The sequence below is a fragment of the Trichoderma ghanense genome (assembly GCF_004382785.1).
Source record: "Trichoderma ghanense strain CCMA-1212 chromosome Unknown scaffold_4, whole genome shotgun sequence".
Lineage (NCBI taxonomy): Eukaryota > Fungi > Ascomycota > Sordariomycetes > Hypocreales > Hypocreaceae > Trichoderma > Trichoderma ghanense.
The window spans coordinates 591,936-606,921 of NW_027395667.1; the positions used below are offsets into that span (position 1 = coordinate 591,936).

The 14,986-nt window shown below is 52.6% G+C and overlaps 5 protein-coding genes across 5 annotated transcripts in view; 4 read left to right on the forward strand and 1 right to left on the reverse strand.

Moving 5' to 3' along the window:
* The window catches only part of CCMA1212_004363 (Nuclear control of ATPase protein 2), a gene marked incomplete at both ends in the record, with an annotated part of 2,139 nt that extends 61 nt beyond the window's left edge, over positions 1-2,078 (forward strand). Inside the window, one exon of the mRNA XM_073701670.1 lies at positions 89-2,078. Coding sequence (XP_073559627.1) covers positions 89-2,078 — 1,990 coding nt within the window. The remainder of the gene's footprint in view (positions 1-88) is intronic.
* A 394-nt stretch (positions 2,079-2,472) lies between these two features.
* On the reverse strand, positions 2,473-4,100 carry CCMA1212_004364 (Sulfite efflux pump SSU1; the record flags this gene model as incomplete). The annotated part of the gene is made up of 4 exons (XM_073701671.1): positions 2,473-2,614; positions 2,664-3,414; positions 3,550-3,788; positions 3,916-4,100. The coding sequence occupies 4 exons, from the start codon at positions 4,098-4,100 to the stop codon at positions 2,473-2,475; spliced, it is 1,317 nt and encodes a 438-aa protein (XP_073559614.1).
* Positions 4,101-6,740: 2,640 nt separating this feature from the next.
* Positions 6,741-7,861, forward strand: CCMA1212_004365 (Cysteine dioxygenase; the record flags this gene model as incomplete). Its single annotated transcript, XM_073701672.1, has 5 exons — positions 6,741-6,748; positions 6,888-6,921; positions 7,052-7,351; positions 7,428-7,680; positions 7,740-7,861. 5 exons carry the CDS (start codon positions 6,741-6,743, stop codon positions 7,859-7,861), a joined length of 717 nt encoding a protein of 238 aa, XP_073559647.1.
* A 921-nt stretch (positions 7,862-8,782) lies between these two features.
* On the forward strand, positions 8,783-11,912 carry CCMA1212_004366 (Putative SWI/SNF-related protein; the record flags this gene model as incomplete). Its single annotated transcript, XM_073701673.1, has 9 exons — positions 8,783-9,020; positions 9,076-9,161; positions 9,215-9,307; positions 9,363-9,791; positions 9,864-10,429; positions 10,487-10,759; positions 10,829-10,933; positions 10,987-11,618; positions 11,686-11,912. The coding sequence occupies 9 exons, from the start codon at positions 8,783-8,785 to the stop codon at positions 11,910-11,912; spliced, it is 2,649 nt and encodes an 882-aa protein (XP_073559657.1).
* Positions 11,913-13,153: 1,241 nt separating this feature from the next.
* CCMA1212_004367 (uncharacterized protein) lies at positions 13,154-13,333 on the forward strand (the record flags this gene model as incomplete). Its single annotated transcript, XM_073701674.1, has 1 exon — positions 13,154-13,333. The coding sequence occupies one exon, from the start codon at positions 13,154-13,156 to the stop codon at positions 13,331-13,333; it is 180 nt and encodes a 59-aa protein (XP_073559631.1).
* Between the last annotated feature and the right edge of the window lie 1,653 nt (positions 13,334-14,986).

Here is a 14,986-nt window from a genome sequence, read left to right on the forward strand (position 1 = left end):
CCTCTCCCCATGGCTTCTAGAACGGCATTGTGGCTGTTCTCTGGGTGCGTCTGGCTGTGTGCTGACCTGCTGCTTTGCTCTGCGATAGCCAAGTGCGGCGACTGGATGCCTACCTCGACCGGCTCCCGGTCCTGTCTGAAGAGGGTTCGGAAGATGGAGCTTCGGAAGCTGGGCACCCCTTTGCCGCCGCAGAGGCGTTGGACGTCCCGCGCCTGGACCATCTGCTGAGCATCATTCGTTCGCTGAGCACTACCTCGTCCTCGCAGCCGCTGCTCTCGATCGATCGTGTCAAGCTTCTCCTCAACGAATCGGGCATTCCTGCGACAGCGGACCGGGTCGATGGCACATCCAGCGGCGCCTATGCGCAGCCCAAGACGCCGTACGAGAACGAAATCGAGTGGCTCCTAGTCTCCAAAGCGACGGTCCAAGTCTATGGAGCCATCCTCAACACGCTGGTGGACAGCATCATTCCCCTGAGCGATGAGTTGTGGTACTGGGACGGAGTCCTGAGCTCTTACAGCTACAGCAGCATATACGCGGTGCAGACATCTCCCCTGCGGTTGTGGGCGTGGTCGTACGACATATACCAAGCCAGCCGGTCACGACTACGTCTCATGTCTGCGGCAGATGCTTCCGCCCAGCTTGTCGAGTCCACACGGTCCACCATATCGCAGCCATGGAGCAGGTTCTACGGCGTTGTCCGCGAGAGCATTCGGGAGCACTCGTTTGCCAATCTACAGCGAAAGGTGCTCTCGCCTGTTGCTCTGTGTCGAGCGGAGGCCAGGCATAAACAGGCACAGCTTCGAAAGCTGAGGGAGTTGACGGCCAGCGGGCTTGGAGTGCTAATGGATGAAGGCCTTCAGCTGGGCCATGACGACGAGCGAGCTGGAGCGCAGGATCACGAAGATCTCAAAGGCGTTGTCGAGCGCAGCGTCGCATTGATGGACATGGTTCTGAAGGAGGCCTGCAGCTTGGAAGCCAACATTCACGACTTTGAGGAAAAGGTCTTTGCGGGCGTCGAAGAAGACGCAGAGCTGTCTGTGCACATTGAAGGGGACATGACTTCCTATAGCCCAAGCACACTGGCTCGCCGCCTGATCCAGATCATCGACAAAACGCTTCCCCAGCATGTTGAGGCTATGCAGGCTCTTGCAAGCCACAACGGTCGGCCGCCGGTTCTCGTTCGATACTGGCTGCCGGCTCTCGTCGGCCTCACCTCCTCTACCACCATCCTCAGAATCTTGGTCAATCGCAAGGCAGACATCATAGACTGGATCACGGACTTTGGGAGCACGCTGCGAGACTTTTGGCTGAACTGGGTCGTTGAGCCCACGACAAAGGTCATCAAGACGATCCGGCACGATGAGTCGAGTGAAATAGCCATCATGAGCAGGGACAGCCTCAAGGCTGACCGGGAGAGCTTGGAGCGAATGGTTGTGGACTTTGCCACGGATAAGCCCCATCTTGCCGTGGGCAATTCATCCATCACCGAGGCCGAAATCGCAGAGATCCGCTCCAAGGTGGCTGAAGGCGATGTGACGCCTGTGCTACGAGCGTATGAGCAGGAGCTCAGGAGTCCCTTTCTCGGTGCGATCCGCGGCGATCTCGTCCGGGCTCTCCTGATCCAGGTTCAGAAGACAAAGGTCGACCTCGAGGTAGCCATGACGGGCATTGACTCGCTGCTCAAGAGCCAAGAGCTAGTATTCGGTTTCGTCGGTCTGACGCCTGGCATCTTTGTGTCGTTTGGCGTGTTCCAGTACCTTCGTAGCGTCTTTGGCGGCCGCTCTGGGCGGCGCCATAGCAAAGTCTCTGGCAAGGCCATCCGCATCCTCCGCAACATTGACCGCATCCTGTCCGAGGCGAGGCCGACAGAGAATAACGTTCTGTCGTACAAGGACCACGGCCTTTTGCTGTGCGAAGTGCACGTGCTTCGTAACTTGGCCAGCAAGTTGATGCCGGATAACATACAAAAGGAGTTCTTGGAGGACCTGGAGGATCTGGCAAATGTCAAGGGGGTACACATCCAAGCAAAGGCCCTGGAGAGGATTCGATGGGCGTATGCTAGATGGCTGAGGTAGGGGCAGATCTTCTCACGAAGCCATGGTTTGAAGTAGACGACCGGATAGACGGCCAGCCAAGCGAGCCTTGTACGATGATGGCATTTTGTCTCCTGAGAGGGTTGACCACAAAGTCGGAATATGCAAGTATTGGTCTAGAGTATTGTAAATCTATGTCTATATAGCCGATTACAGTGTGCAGTTGCCAAACGAGGCGCTGTTGTCTATGTTGAATGCTTATTAACAATGGTGATGATGATGGAACAGATGATAATGACGATTATTGTGGAAAAGAAACGCTTTGTTGAAAAAAATCTCAACTTGAACTCCTTTGATGCTTTTGTCCCCCCATTACTCCTGAGCCTCTTCTACTATACTTCAAAAGTCAGAACAACACGGCACTTGACGACTCTGCTCAGACTGCTCCGTCTTCGCTGGAGGGTGCTTCTTCTTTCTCGCGAAGGTCCTTGAGACACGGGGCGAAGAACATTTCGCCGGTAATGACGAGCTGGATGGTCCTCAGGCTGACGAGGATCCAGATGATGACGACTGAGAGACTTATAATCTAGTTGCCCATCAAGTTAGAAGACGCATCTCACAACAAACCGGGGAACAAAAGAGAGAGAGCTCACCGTCGTCACATATTTGAAAAACTCGCTGCCCAGATTCTGCCACAAGGCATTCGCACACGTCGCCCACACGCCCAACGGGAACGTAAACCCCCACCAGCCCATGTTGAACGGAAACGAGCGCGTGGTCCTCAAGCTGATGAGCGCGAAGCACACCCACGCAAGAGCAAACCCCCACATGACGATGCCAAAGAAGACACCGAGGAAGTAAAGAAACTCGGCGCCGCGAGTAGCGTCAACGCCAGAGACGCGAAACATGGACGTCTGGGGAATGACCTTGAGAGCGACCTTGCCGAGCTGCTGAATGCCGAAGCCGCCCTGGCCGAGGGGTCCCACGGGGAGAAACACGGAGACGATGACATCGCGGGGGGGCAGGGAGTGGATGGTGAGGCGGTGGAAGTAGAGGGCGAGGACGCAGCCGGAGAGGGCCTGGCCGATGCCCCAGAGGACGTAGGAGGCGACGAGGGTGGCGTAGGCGTGGCCGGGGGAGGGGAGGGCGTCGGCGACGATGCCGCCTGTTGCGGCGGCGACGACGGCGGGGACGATGGGGAGGAGGAGGGTGGCGGTGGTCTTGTCGAGGCCCGGGCGGTGGCGGTGCATGACGATGAAGGGCATGGAGATGCAGGTTGCCATGGAGATGATTGCGTCGAGCCACCAGAAGGACCAGGCGAGGTAGATGAGCCAGGGGCCCCAGTGGGAGCAGGCGAAGATGAGCATGTTGATGATTGCTGGGGTTGGTTAGCTTGGGCGTGGACAAGAGAGTAATGGAGATGGGGAGGATGTATGATACGAGATGGTAGGGGAGAGAAGATGAGGGAAGAGATGATATGGTAGAGGGAGGAATAGGGGGAAAGGAAACCTACTCGCAAAACCCATGGGAAAACATCCCAGGAACAAAGACTGTGCCGGATGCGCAATCATGGCGAACCAAATCTCGGGATACAGCGTATATCTCAAAAAGGAAATGATGCAGAAGATGACAAAGAGGAGGACGTTGAGGGCGAAGAAGATGTACGAGATGACGTGCAGCCAGTAGCCGTTCCAGGGGAGGTTAAAGAGCAGGATGGAGACGATGCCCGTGCCCATGTTTATGGCGAACCATCTAACACATTGTTAGTACATTCACATATCAGATGAATAAGAGAGTGGAAGTAAAGATGAATTAGAGAGGAAGAAAGGAGACTGTGTAAGAGGAGGAAGAGAGTTTGTTTGTGATGGGACAAACGTACGATGGGGTAAAGTTGCGGACGATTTTGCGCCACCCGCGGTTATTCTTGCAGGGCTTCCTTGACGGACAAGGAGCGTTGGTGTTTTGTGAACTCTGGGCATCTTGATTGCTGCTATCGGAGGAAGAGCTTGGTGGTTTCTCAGTTGGTGGTTGGCTGTCTGGGGGGAGGGCTGTTGTTGCTGCCATGGTGCTTCGCAGGCGATGTAACCCAATATGCCTGTATAGGTATATTACGGAAAGTAGGTATATATGGGTGGAGACAGAAAAGCCACGATTATACCACTCTCTTGAACTAAAAAGACAAAAAGTTCTGGAGATTGTCTCTCTTTATATCGTTGCACAATCGTTACCAGTTCCCTTGGTATTATAGAATTGGCTTTCTCGGGATTCGGGCACTATGACGTTGAGCGCATGCACGTTCCACACCGGCAGGGCAAAAAAAAAGATAAAAAAAAAAAGTTGAATGCAGCGGTTTCTCGGAAAGGCTGAGCCGACACAAGTGAGCAATCACCTGCAGTTCTTCTTTCAGCTTATAAGCAAAAGAAGAAACAAGTAGAAGCAGACGAGACGGCACTTGGAAAAGGGTAAGCCGATTGCCGGTTTATGTAGAGTGTATCTGGATGTAAACCCTCCTGAGTCATTGGCCTCTAGAGTTTTTTTTTTTTTTTCTGCTAGTTCGGATGATGCACTGGCTGCCGACCGATCCAAGCCTTCAGCTCTTTAGTTTCCGGTAGACCAACGTTTGCCCTTCAGCTGTCAAATGTTCTAGTTCTCGGCTTCTTATTTTGTAGGTGCTTGGAGCTCAACATGATCGAACGTCTATCCTGCATATCTTGTATTCCAGAGAAACTGCCTCAACTTTGGCACTCTTGACTACCCAGTAACAGCCTGCAGCTTTCCGTTCTCTTCGATGCAATTCACCCCCTTGATGTGCGTTACATCAATTCACAAGCCTTACAGCCCCGAAAATGTACATCAGGTACGACTTCCGAGTAGGTGAATCTGGGGAAAGCTCGGCATCGGCCGGTTTGACAGGACGCGGCTCTCGGGGAAGAATTATCTTAGCTGACACTGGAAAAGCTTGCCTCTATTCCGTGTCAGCGACGGGCCGAGATGTGGATTTTATATCCTAGTGATCGATCGATTCACCGGGTTCTAGGTTTGATTGTCCGAGATGCCTGTTTGGAGTGCTGCTGCTTTTTACCGTGATGAGAATGCGGATGTTGCGGCGTTGGGATCCGGGGGAGCGGATGGAGTGGGATTGGAGGTAATGCCGATTGTTCCAGTTGCCTTGTTGAGTTTATTAGAGTGTATAGTGAGACGGTTATAGTAGAGGAAGATGGAATTGAAGAGATGTGATACTAGTACGATACTACTACTCGTTATCAGGGAAGTAGTATCACTGCTTTGCGAGTCTGGTCGCGGTTGTTGCAAGTTATGTAAGACACAGCATGACCTCCTACTGTAATGGCTTCATTTCACACATCGTAGAGAGGGAAAACAGATTACACAGTCTGAAATTGCTCTTGGACCTCTTTGACTCAATGAGAAAGCATTGCCTTGACTATGTGTCTTTTAATCCAAGTTGCACCTTGTAATACGCCCGGCAGTTACACCTCGTCACTGACACATTGCCTTGTATAGGTACATGTAGGTAGGTTCTCATTCTCACGAGTTGCTTACCTTATACCGCTACATAGCAGCAGTCAACTGCCTCATAAACCAGAAATGACCACATCTGTGCACTCTGATCTATCATCTCGTGTTCTCCGAATGAAAGCAAAGGCCAACCAGGACAATACTTCAACGCACGTTGTCTCTAGAGTCACTTGCATGAACCTCTGTCAAAGCCGACAGGCCAGCAAAGAAGAGCCCGTGCACACATGGGTATCGGACCCTTCGACGGTTATGGCTTGTATTGACGCTTGGATAGGAGCAGAATTTTCTTCAGGTAAATGGATGTATCCGTGCCTACACACAAGAATAGAAATCTATGCCCATCACACGTGTTGAATGAGCAGTTTGCAGACAAGAAACTGTTCCAACGGGCCAGTCCGCGACCAAGGCGGATGTCGGTGACGGATGTCGGAGAAGCCCGGCGAACGTTCCTCGGCCGTGGACCCTGTACTTTGTACCTCGCAGATCTTACTGATGGCTCATATCACCTGAGACAGCGCCTCTAATAAGCCATGGATTGATTTTCGTACGGTTTGACAGCAAGATGCATTTCGATATTCCATGATCATCAACATCTCAGGGGCGGGTACAGCGATAACGCGTAATACATAAGGAGAAGCCCGCCGTTCTAGATCTTCCCTCAGCCCCTTTCCGCCCGCATAACCGCAATGAGCACCTGAAAATCATCCATGGCTCCCTTGAAGCTTCTCCCTCTTAGCACGACGCTACCGCCCTGTGCGTGCACCAGGTTTCACAAAGCCCCACGCTTGGCGGTGACTTTTTGGCTCTTATCAGCAGAGGCTGTCCGTTGCCGTCTGTCTCGATGTTTGATGGCTTCATGTCCCGGCGCAAGACCTTCAGTGAGACCAGCGACATTCCAGGTGGCGCAGATCGGGTTGGCAAAGTGACGAGCTCGATGAACCGACAGTCTCTGCTTTCTTTTCCTTCGCGTTTCCCATGCACTGCCATCGGACAGTGTCGGCCATAATCAATTCATTGAAGCCCTTCTTATCGGGGCTGCGCGTCAGCAGGCAGTTCGCCGTGCCGCTGCGAACCTTGCTGGCCGTTGTGTGCTCCTAGCGTCTCGTCGTCCAACCAGAGTGTGCGAAACTTGCGCGACGTAAACGTAATCCACCCGATAGTTGCCAGATGTACCCGTTTGCCCCCGTCGCTCATGCAGGCGATCCTCCGCCGTTCCCTTTTTCCGTGGCTTGACGTGACGAGGGTTTTTGCAGGCCGACACCGGGTTGCACTATGCTCCCAAGCCTGCGTCGGGGGTGTCGCTCAGCTGACCAGACACGAGAGACACCGGCCATCCCCGCCCCAGTCGGTGTGTCGTTCTCTGTTGCTTCGTTGCGTATCTCTGAAATTCTGATAAATGCAGCCATTGTACCGTCCTGTGAAGCCCCAACATTAGACCTCTCACACCACACTGTCCCTATACTGTTCCACCCCCATAGCAATCATCATCACCATCAATCATCATGGCCGTCAACGTTGCGTCAAGCGGCAGTGCCCTCACCAACATCGGCAACGTAGCGCACGGGCAAGATCGATTCGAAGAGCTCGTACAGGCGCTCAAGGACGTTCTTGGCCCGTCGTCTGGCTTGACGTCCGAGGATGTCGATGTCCGAACCCTGATGGAACTGATGCAAGCCTATGACGCCAGGGACATGCACTGGTCCAGATATGCTTTCGGAGACGCCAGCAGAGGATACACTCGTAACCTCGTCGACGAGGGCAATGGCAAGAGCAACTTGGTAGGTCATGTCCATGCAGCCTCATGCCAGAGGTCAATGCCCAGTGATGGCCGGTACTGACAAGAATCGAAACCAGCTCGTACTCGTCTGGTCCCCAGGAAAGGGCAGCCCGATCCATGACCACGGAAATGCGCACTGCATCATGAAGATCTTGCGCGGGGAGCTCACGGAGACGCGCTACGTCTTTCCAGAGAACAACGAGCCCGAGGGACCCATGACTGTCCTCGCCGAGAAGACATATCAAGAGAACCAAGTCACGTACATGTCTGACGAGCTCGGCCTCCATCGAGTGTCCAACCGCGGCAGCGACTTCGCTGTCTCGCTGCACTGTAAGTCTGCATCCGGCCCCAAGACACTTGTGCTGGACCTGACCAAAGACCCTCTCCAGTGTACACTCCCCCCAACGTCGCAAAGGAGGGCTGCCACATCTTTGACGAAAGGACCGGCAGGCGAAGCCATGTGCCCGGCTGCATGTACTTCTCGGCGTACGGCCGCCTGTTGAAGGAGTAGGGAGCCATCACGGCGGCGTATGCACTGGCACAGGCGATATGGCGTTGGATCGGATGGCTTCTTTCATGGGTCTTGGGTTCCTAGATTGACTGTTTGTGCTTTAGTTTTCTTGCTCTGGGTATCGTTGGGTAGCATCTGTGGTGTTCATCAACAGCGGATGAAGAGACCGTCGTGAGAGACGGATCTTGTAGCGAAAACACGCCATTTTTGGTACCAAATGAAGCGTCTCATTCTGCAGAAGCTCGTCTGCCTCTTCTGAGCAAAATGAAGAGTGAGGTTGGAGAGGAGAGAAAGACGGTCGCATGTCGTTGATATTGCTGCTCTTGTTCTGGAGAGCCATCGATGGCGTGATTTCAGCTAGACCTAATTGGGGACAGTCGATTGCTCTTGCAGCGGCGGATGTCGGCGACTGATGATGGGGGCCCAAGATGCTGCTTAGTCATGCCTTCATTGATTTCATTGAATTTGCAGGGAGAGAGCGCATAATGTTTATGACTTGTGATTGTGTTGATGTCGAATGAAGGGCTAAATGAATGTCAGAAGTGACTCTGTGATACTGACATACAGATCGTAGTACTCCCGTCTTGGGCCTCCTCCAGATTTGTTGGACTGAATCCTCAACTGGAAGATTATTTGCTTTTGCTCAGAGCTCGTCAGTCACATGACCTCGCGTTTTTGGGCCTCGTACTCGTACTGGCTCTTGCCAAATCGGACGCGAAGTCAACTGGCGGTGCCTGCCAAAGTCGTTGGAATCAGCAGTTGAGAACAGCAAATCGAAGAGAATGAAAACTCAATTCTTCTCAACAGCACAAACCGTCAATAGGGATCCCTTTCCACTCTCTTTCTCACCCTAAATCTACTCTTGGTCCCCCTTTTATCTCGCCTGTTCCTCTTCTGCACCTGAGAAGACAACTATTCGTCATGCCTCGCGGCAAGCGCGCCGTCGACTTCATCGATCTGACGGCCGATTCTCCTGAGCCCGCTCGAAAACGCGCTGCTCTGTCCTCTCAATCCTCTGCTCCCAGGCCATCATTTGGTGCCCCTAGCTCTTCACAAAGGAGTCAGCCGTCTTCTTATCCAACTTCTACGCAAGAACTAGACTACCTGGACTTGACGCAAGATGATGACGCCTTGGATAGGGAGCTCTATGGCACTTTTGGTTCGTTTCCAAGAAGCATGACATCTCTCATCTTACCAACTCTGACCTTCATCAGATGCCAAAATTGTAGGCGTTAGGTATTACAATGGATATGCTTCGCCTGGCGAGGTCGTCTTGTGCCACAGGGAACCCAACAACCAGGTAGGCATGGGACTCAATAGCACCACCAAGTCGACAGACTTACACAGAAACAGTATGACAGCAATGCAATCCGAATAGACAACGTGCTTCATCAGCAAATAGGCCACCTGCCTCGCACAGTCGTTTCAAAGCTCGCCCGCCATATCGTCAGTTTGCGTCCGTGACTTCCCTCTACTTGGCTCCATTGCTGACTTTGGACAGGACTCAGGGGACATCACTGTTGAAGGCCAAATCATAGGAGAGAAAGGCGTCTATGATTGTCCCATCAGACTGTCGTTTTACGGGCCAAGTGACCCCGCACAGCGCACCCGAATTGAGAATGCGCTCAAAGCAGACAAGTTTGTCAAGGCCACCCAGCTCAAGCAGACCAGAAAGGACGCCGAAGCACGTAGGGTGGCTCTCGGACTGACCCAACGGATCTCTACCGCTGGCGGCTTGGCCTCAAGCCAGGTACCTCTGGTTCCCGAGCTATCTCTCGAGGAAATCCTCGAATCCAGCGATGCAGTCGAGTTTCGCAAAGGCGGCGATGCCATCAAGACGCTCGCCCTGAGCGAGGAAGACCTGGCCAAGATGCCCCAAGCCGCACAGCCCAGCCAGCTCAAGTCTACACTTCTGCCGTATCAGCTACAGGTATGCTTATGCACACTCTTCTCTTCCAGCATCTGTCTTTTGGTGATCTTGGGCTAATAGTACGTGTAATAGGGCTTGGCCTGGATGCATTCCAAGGAAAAACCCCAACTTCCAGCTGTTGGGTCAGATACAGTGACCCAGCTATGGAGGCGCGACAGAAAAGGCCGGTACTGGAACGTCGCCTCCGATTTCATCACCGCCAAAGCGCCAACTCTGTTCTCCGGCGGCATTCTTGCCGACGACATGGGACTGGGAAAGACGCTCCAAATCATCAGCTTGATCCTCACCGGTGGCCCTGGCTCAACTCTGATCGTTGCTCCCGTCAGTGTGATGAGCAACTGGGAGCAGCAGCTTCGAAGGCACGTCAAAGAGGAGCACCAGCCAAGCATTCTTGTCTACCATGGCGCCAAGCGAGGGTCGTACCATAACCTCTTGGAGTACAATGTCGTCATCACCAGCTATGGCACACTTGCCAAGGAGCTGGTTGATGGCAACAAGACCCTCTTGGGTCAAAAGAAGCCTTGGCGCCGGGTTGTGCTCGACGAAGGGCATACGATTAGAAATGTCAAGACTAAAGTGGCTCTGGCAGCCTGCGAACTCCCCGCCGAATCCCGCTGGGTTCTGACCGGAACTCCCATGTAAGTTTTCGTTTTGCAGCCAGAATTGTGCCTTGTTCCTTGCTTAACCGTCATCAGTATCAATTCCGTCAAGGACCTGCAATCTCTGGTCAAGTTCCTACACATCACCGGAGGCATTGAACAACCAGAAATCTTTGCCAATGCCATCTCACGCAAACTCATGTCGGGCGATCGTAGCGCGGAAGCACTCTTGCAATCTTTGATGCAAGACATCTGTCTGCGACGCAAGAAAGACATGAAGTTTGTGGACCTCAAACTTCCCAAGAAGACTGAGTACCTACACCGGATCACATTTCACCCAGAAGAAAAGACCAAATACGATGCTCTACTGTAAGTCCACCGCGCTATATCCCGGCTCACATGCAAGCTGCTGGAGTTCACTGCTAACCTTGCTCATAGGTCCGAGGCCAGAGGTGTGCTAGAGGATTATCAAGCAAAGTCAAAGGCCGGACAAAAAGGCCGCTTCCAAAATGTCTTGGAGCGCCTCCTTCGACTCAGGCAATCGTGAGTCTCTGCCCACTCTATGGTAGTGCCGATCTTCCACTGACGCGTTATAGGTGTAACCACTGGACATTGTGCAGGGAGCGCATTGACGATCTTATGCAGATGCTCAAAGAGCACGACGTCGTACCCTTGACCGAGAAGAACCGCGCGCTGCTGCAGGAAGCCCTCCGGCTCTTTATCGACAGCCAAGACGACTGCGCCATCTGCTATGACACGCCTACTAACCCCGTGATTACAAACTGCCAGCATGTGTTCTGCCGTCACTGCATCACGAGGGCAATCCAGTTGCAGGCAAAATGTCCCATGTGTCGCAACCCGCTGAAGGAGGAAAACCTGCTGGAGCCAGCTCCCGAGGGTACCTTTGACAAGCACTTTGATACGGAGCAACAGAGCTCCAAGACGGAAGCAATGCTACAGATCATTCGAGCCACGCTTATGAATCGAGGCTCAAAGGTTGTCATTTTCTCGCAGTGGACGTCGTTTCTCGACATTGTTCAGAAGCAACTCCAGGACGCAGGCTTCAAATACTGCAGGATTGACGGAAGCATGAATGCGGAGAAGCGAGATAAAGCTATTGATGCTCTCGACAATGACACGGAGACGCGCATCATGCTGGCCAGCCTGGCGGTGTGCAGCGTGGGACTCAACCTTGTGTCTGCGGATACAGTGATCTTGTCCGACAGCTGTAAGTTTTCTTTAGCATTCCTGCTATTCCTGCTAGCATGATACTCGTACTGACTTTTTACTCTTAGGGTGGGCACCGGCGATTGAAGACCAAGCTGTCGATCGAGTGCACCGTCTTGGCCAGACACGCGAGACCAAGATCTGGCGTCTCATTATGGAGGGCACTATTGAGGAGCGCGTGCTGGATGTCCAGCAGGAAAAGCGTGACCTGGTGACCAAGGCGTTTCAGGAAAAGGGCAAGGCGAAGAAGTCCAAAGACACGAGGATGGCAGATGTGATGAAACTGCTTTCGTGATTTTGCCTGCGCCTTGTTCCAATGGGTTACGACAATTTAAGGAAGCCGCCATGGGATTAGCATTCAGGGGTTATCCGAGATGCAGCTTGACGTCGGGTCCTGACAAGATCGATATAAGCGGTACGGCAAATAGAACCAGCTGATCGACCTGAGAACCTTCGAAGACAGCTGTCAGGACATATACCCTGAAGAATTTGTGGTTTTCTGGAAGATGGTTGCGTATTTAGACAAGGCATATGGCTCATCTCAGTTCCTTGATATTTGCTGACGTTTATGGGCTGTTTCAAGCAGATGATACCCAGAAAGCAGTTACTACCGATCAGTGAGATCGTATGCAAATAGAAGAAGATCATAATGTCTGTCGTATCAACGAGCGTGCAAGGTTGGTGACAGCGATGCTACGCATGAACATGCCTTCCGAGAGAACTCGAGTGGGTGAACGGGCCTATTTCCGTCCAGGGGGGCCTTGCGCGTGGCACTCGCGCCGTTGGCATATCTCTTCTGGACAGAATTTGCCAGGTTCTACTAGGGAATGAATGTCGCCGAGTAACCGGGTAGGGTTTGATCCTGAGTTGTTCGCATCTCGATGAAACGGCCAACCTACGCAGTCACAAACCTGCGATAAGCCATGAATGACAAATAGCAAATCAACAGATAAAAAATTGCAGCAATAAGAAACCTAGGCATTCTCCCACAAAGACATGGTGGAAGAGATTGCTACTTCCAGTTGTCTCGCCGTGACGCCAACAGATTTCTAAGCTGTACTCTGGGTGAAATAGGGGGTACCGGTCACAGATATACAGAAGCCTGATATGCAGTGAAGTGAACATGTCCGCCTCGTCCGTCGCTTTCTTCAAGAGCGGAATGTTCGTTCAAAGTCTGCCGTGGTCGTTGAGGGATTCGGAGGACAGCTCTCGAGCTGCTGATTGATGTCCCCTTTCAGCTCCCTCTGGCGTGGAAATGTCAGCAGCTGTTTTCTTCGTGTGGTAGGATACACTTACGCTGGCCCTTTTCAGACCATTTCGCATTGTCTAGCCATCCTTGATCTCGAGCTCAATGACTACCGCACCTCTAGGCTCAAATCACTGTCACCGACAAGTACCTCGTCGTTGCTGCCAGCTCCGGACCTGAGCACTGAGTTGATTACCTGAGCGGGCGTCTCACTGCGGCTCTGGCTCTGGCTCTATGTAGGGCACAAGTGTTCTCGTCGTGCCCTCCGGAGTCATGACCACGGGCTGACAATGGCAGGCATTTCGTGCCGCGTTCCGCCCGGCCTCGTCGACGACAGCCAACTGGCGCTGGTGCGGCTGTGCTTCGATGAGCTCTCTGATGCTGGGGAGCTCGTCCTGGGCAGGTTGACCTCGCCGGTGCTTGTCTGGCGCGCAGGTCCTTCTCCAGGTGAGGTTCAAACTGAGCAGTGAGCCGGTATGTGCAAGAGAAGAAAAACAGGATAGGAGAAACCGTGCCACGGTGCCTGATAGGCGGCAGAAGCATCAACAGAGAGAGAAGCTTTCGGGTGTTGGAGCCTAAGCTGGGGATGACCCGATCATGACTCCTCCTGAGAAGAAGGTACGGGGCACTTTGCCTCGTGCAAATAGGGTCAACTCATATGCAAGGTACTCTAGACAAAGAGGTAGGTTAGGTAGGTTGTGCTGATACCCTTCTGTGGCCTTGATCCCTGGATCGATAACGACACGTCTGCATGCCAGGGCCACAATTGTAGTCTCGTCATGATTAGACGTTGCTATCATATGGCGAGATAAACGCCTATAGCAGCCATTATCCAGCAGATGGTAGCTTGGCGGCACTGCCCGGTCGGACAGCCGCAAAAAGCCAATTATCTTAATGAGCGGTTCCTCGCGTACTAAGTTCAATTACCATTGCGGCGAGGTCATCATTAGGGTGAAACGAACCTGTCTCACGACGGTCTAAACCCAGCTCACGTTCTCTGTTCGAATGAACTACCAGCCTCGCCCCGAGCATCTCCTGTCAATATGCCTCATGGAAATTCTGGCACGAATGCAGCCCGATAGATCCGCCTGATATTCTTCGCCCAGGATACCACCCGTCGAAGAATATCAGGCGGATCTATCGGGCTGCATTCGTACCAGATATTCAATCGACGTACTTTTTGTCTGAGGCGGAGGAGGTCTATGTAAATGATGTGAATATCTATTCGGATCTGGCAGTGCACATCGGGGATATCATACCTTGGTTCCCTCTCACAGGGGAGTTCCTAGGCTCGACGAACTCCTGGAGAATGAAGCTGGCCTCGGATGCTTCATCTGCGCGTACTTAGTTTCGAGGCGGAGTTGAAGGAGCAAAGGGGAACTTAACTTACAGAGGCGGACTCCAAGACATATCTCGCTGAGTTCCAAGACTTGTAACGAACCGGCCCGAAGAACAGTCCCTTTGCTGCTGTCCTTCGGCCTGCTCTCATTGTTCAGCCGCCCAATGAACAACCCCAGAGAACACACCCATCGCTCTCATCGTTCAGCCTCCAATGAACTGACCCAAGGCACAACTCCCAATATCGTTCAGCCACGTCCTCCAGACTGGATCGTGGCAACCCGACCAGCACAAGAATGTAAGGATACCTTTGCGTTGCTGCAAAAGTATCCTTACCCGTTGTGATTGGTCCGGTTGCTGCGATCCTTTCACCTGTCGCGGTCGAGCTTGTGTTGTGTGTTGTTGAAGTTTTGTCATTTTGGAACGTTGGTAGCAAGTTGCGATTCATCTTCGAGGGGGGGGGGGATTGCTGTCTCTTTATACCTCTGTGACTGACATAAGGTTTGGTTGGTCAACTCTGCTTGAGCCTTGGCTTGAGTCATCACCGAACCTTATTGCGAGGCTTGGAAGATGAGTAAACGATCTGGCTTTTGATGTTGTGGAACCTTAAGTTTATGCTTAATACTAGTCGTTTCTTCCTTTAGCAACTACACCCTTTGGCCAAAAGGACTAGGTACAATGCTTCTCGAACCATCAGTTTTGAACCCTTTAAGATGTTGTGGATGTATCTTCTGACAGCATCGTATAAAACAATTTGGATCCCGACACGTGGACAGGATCTGATT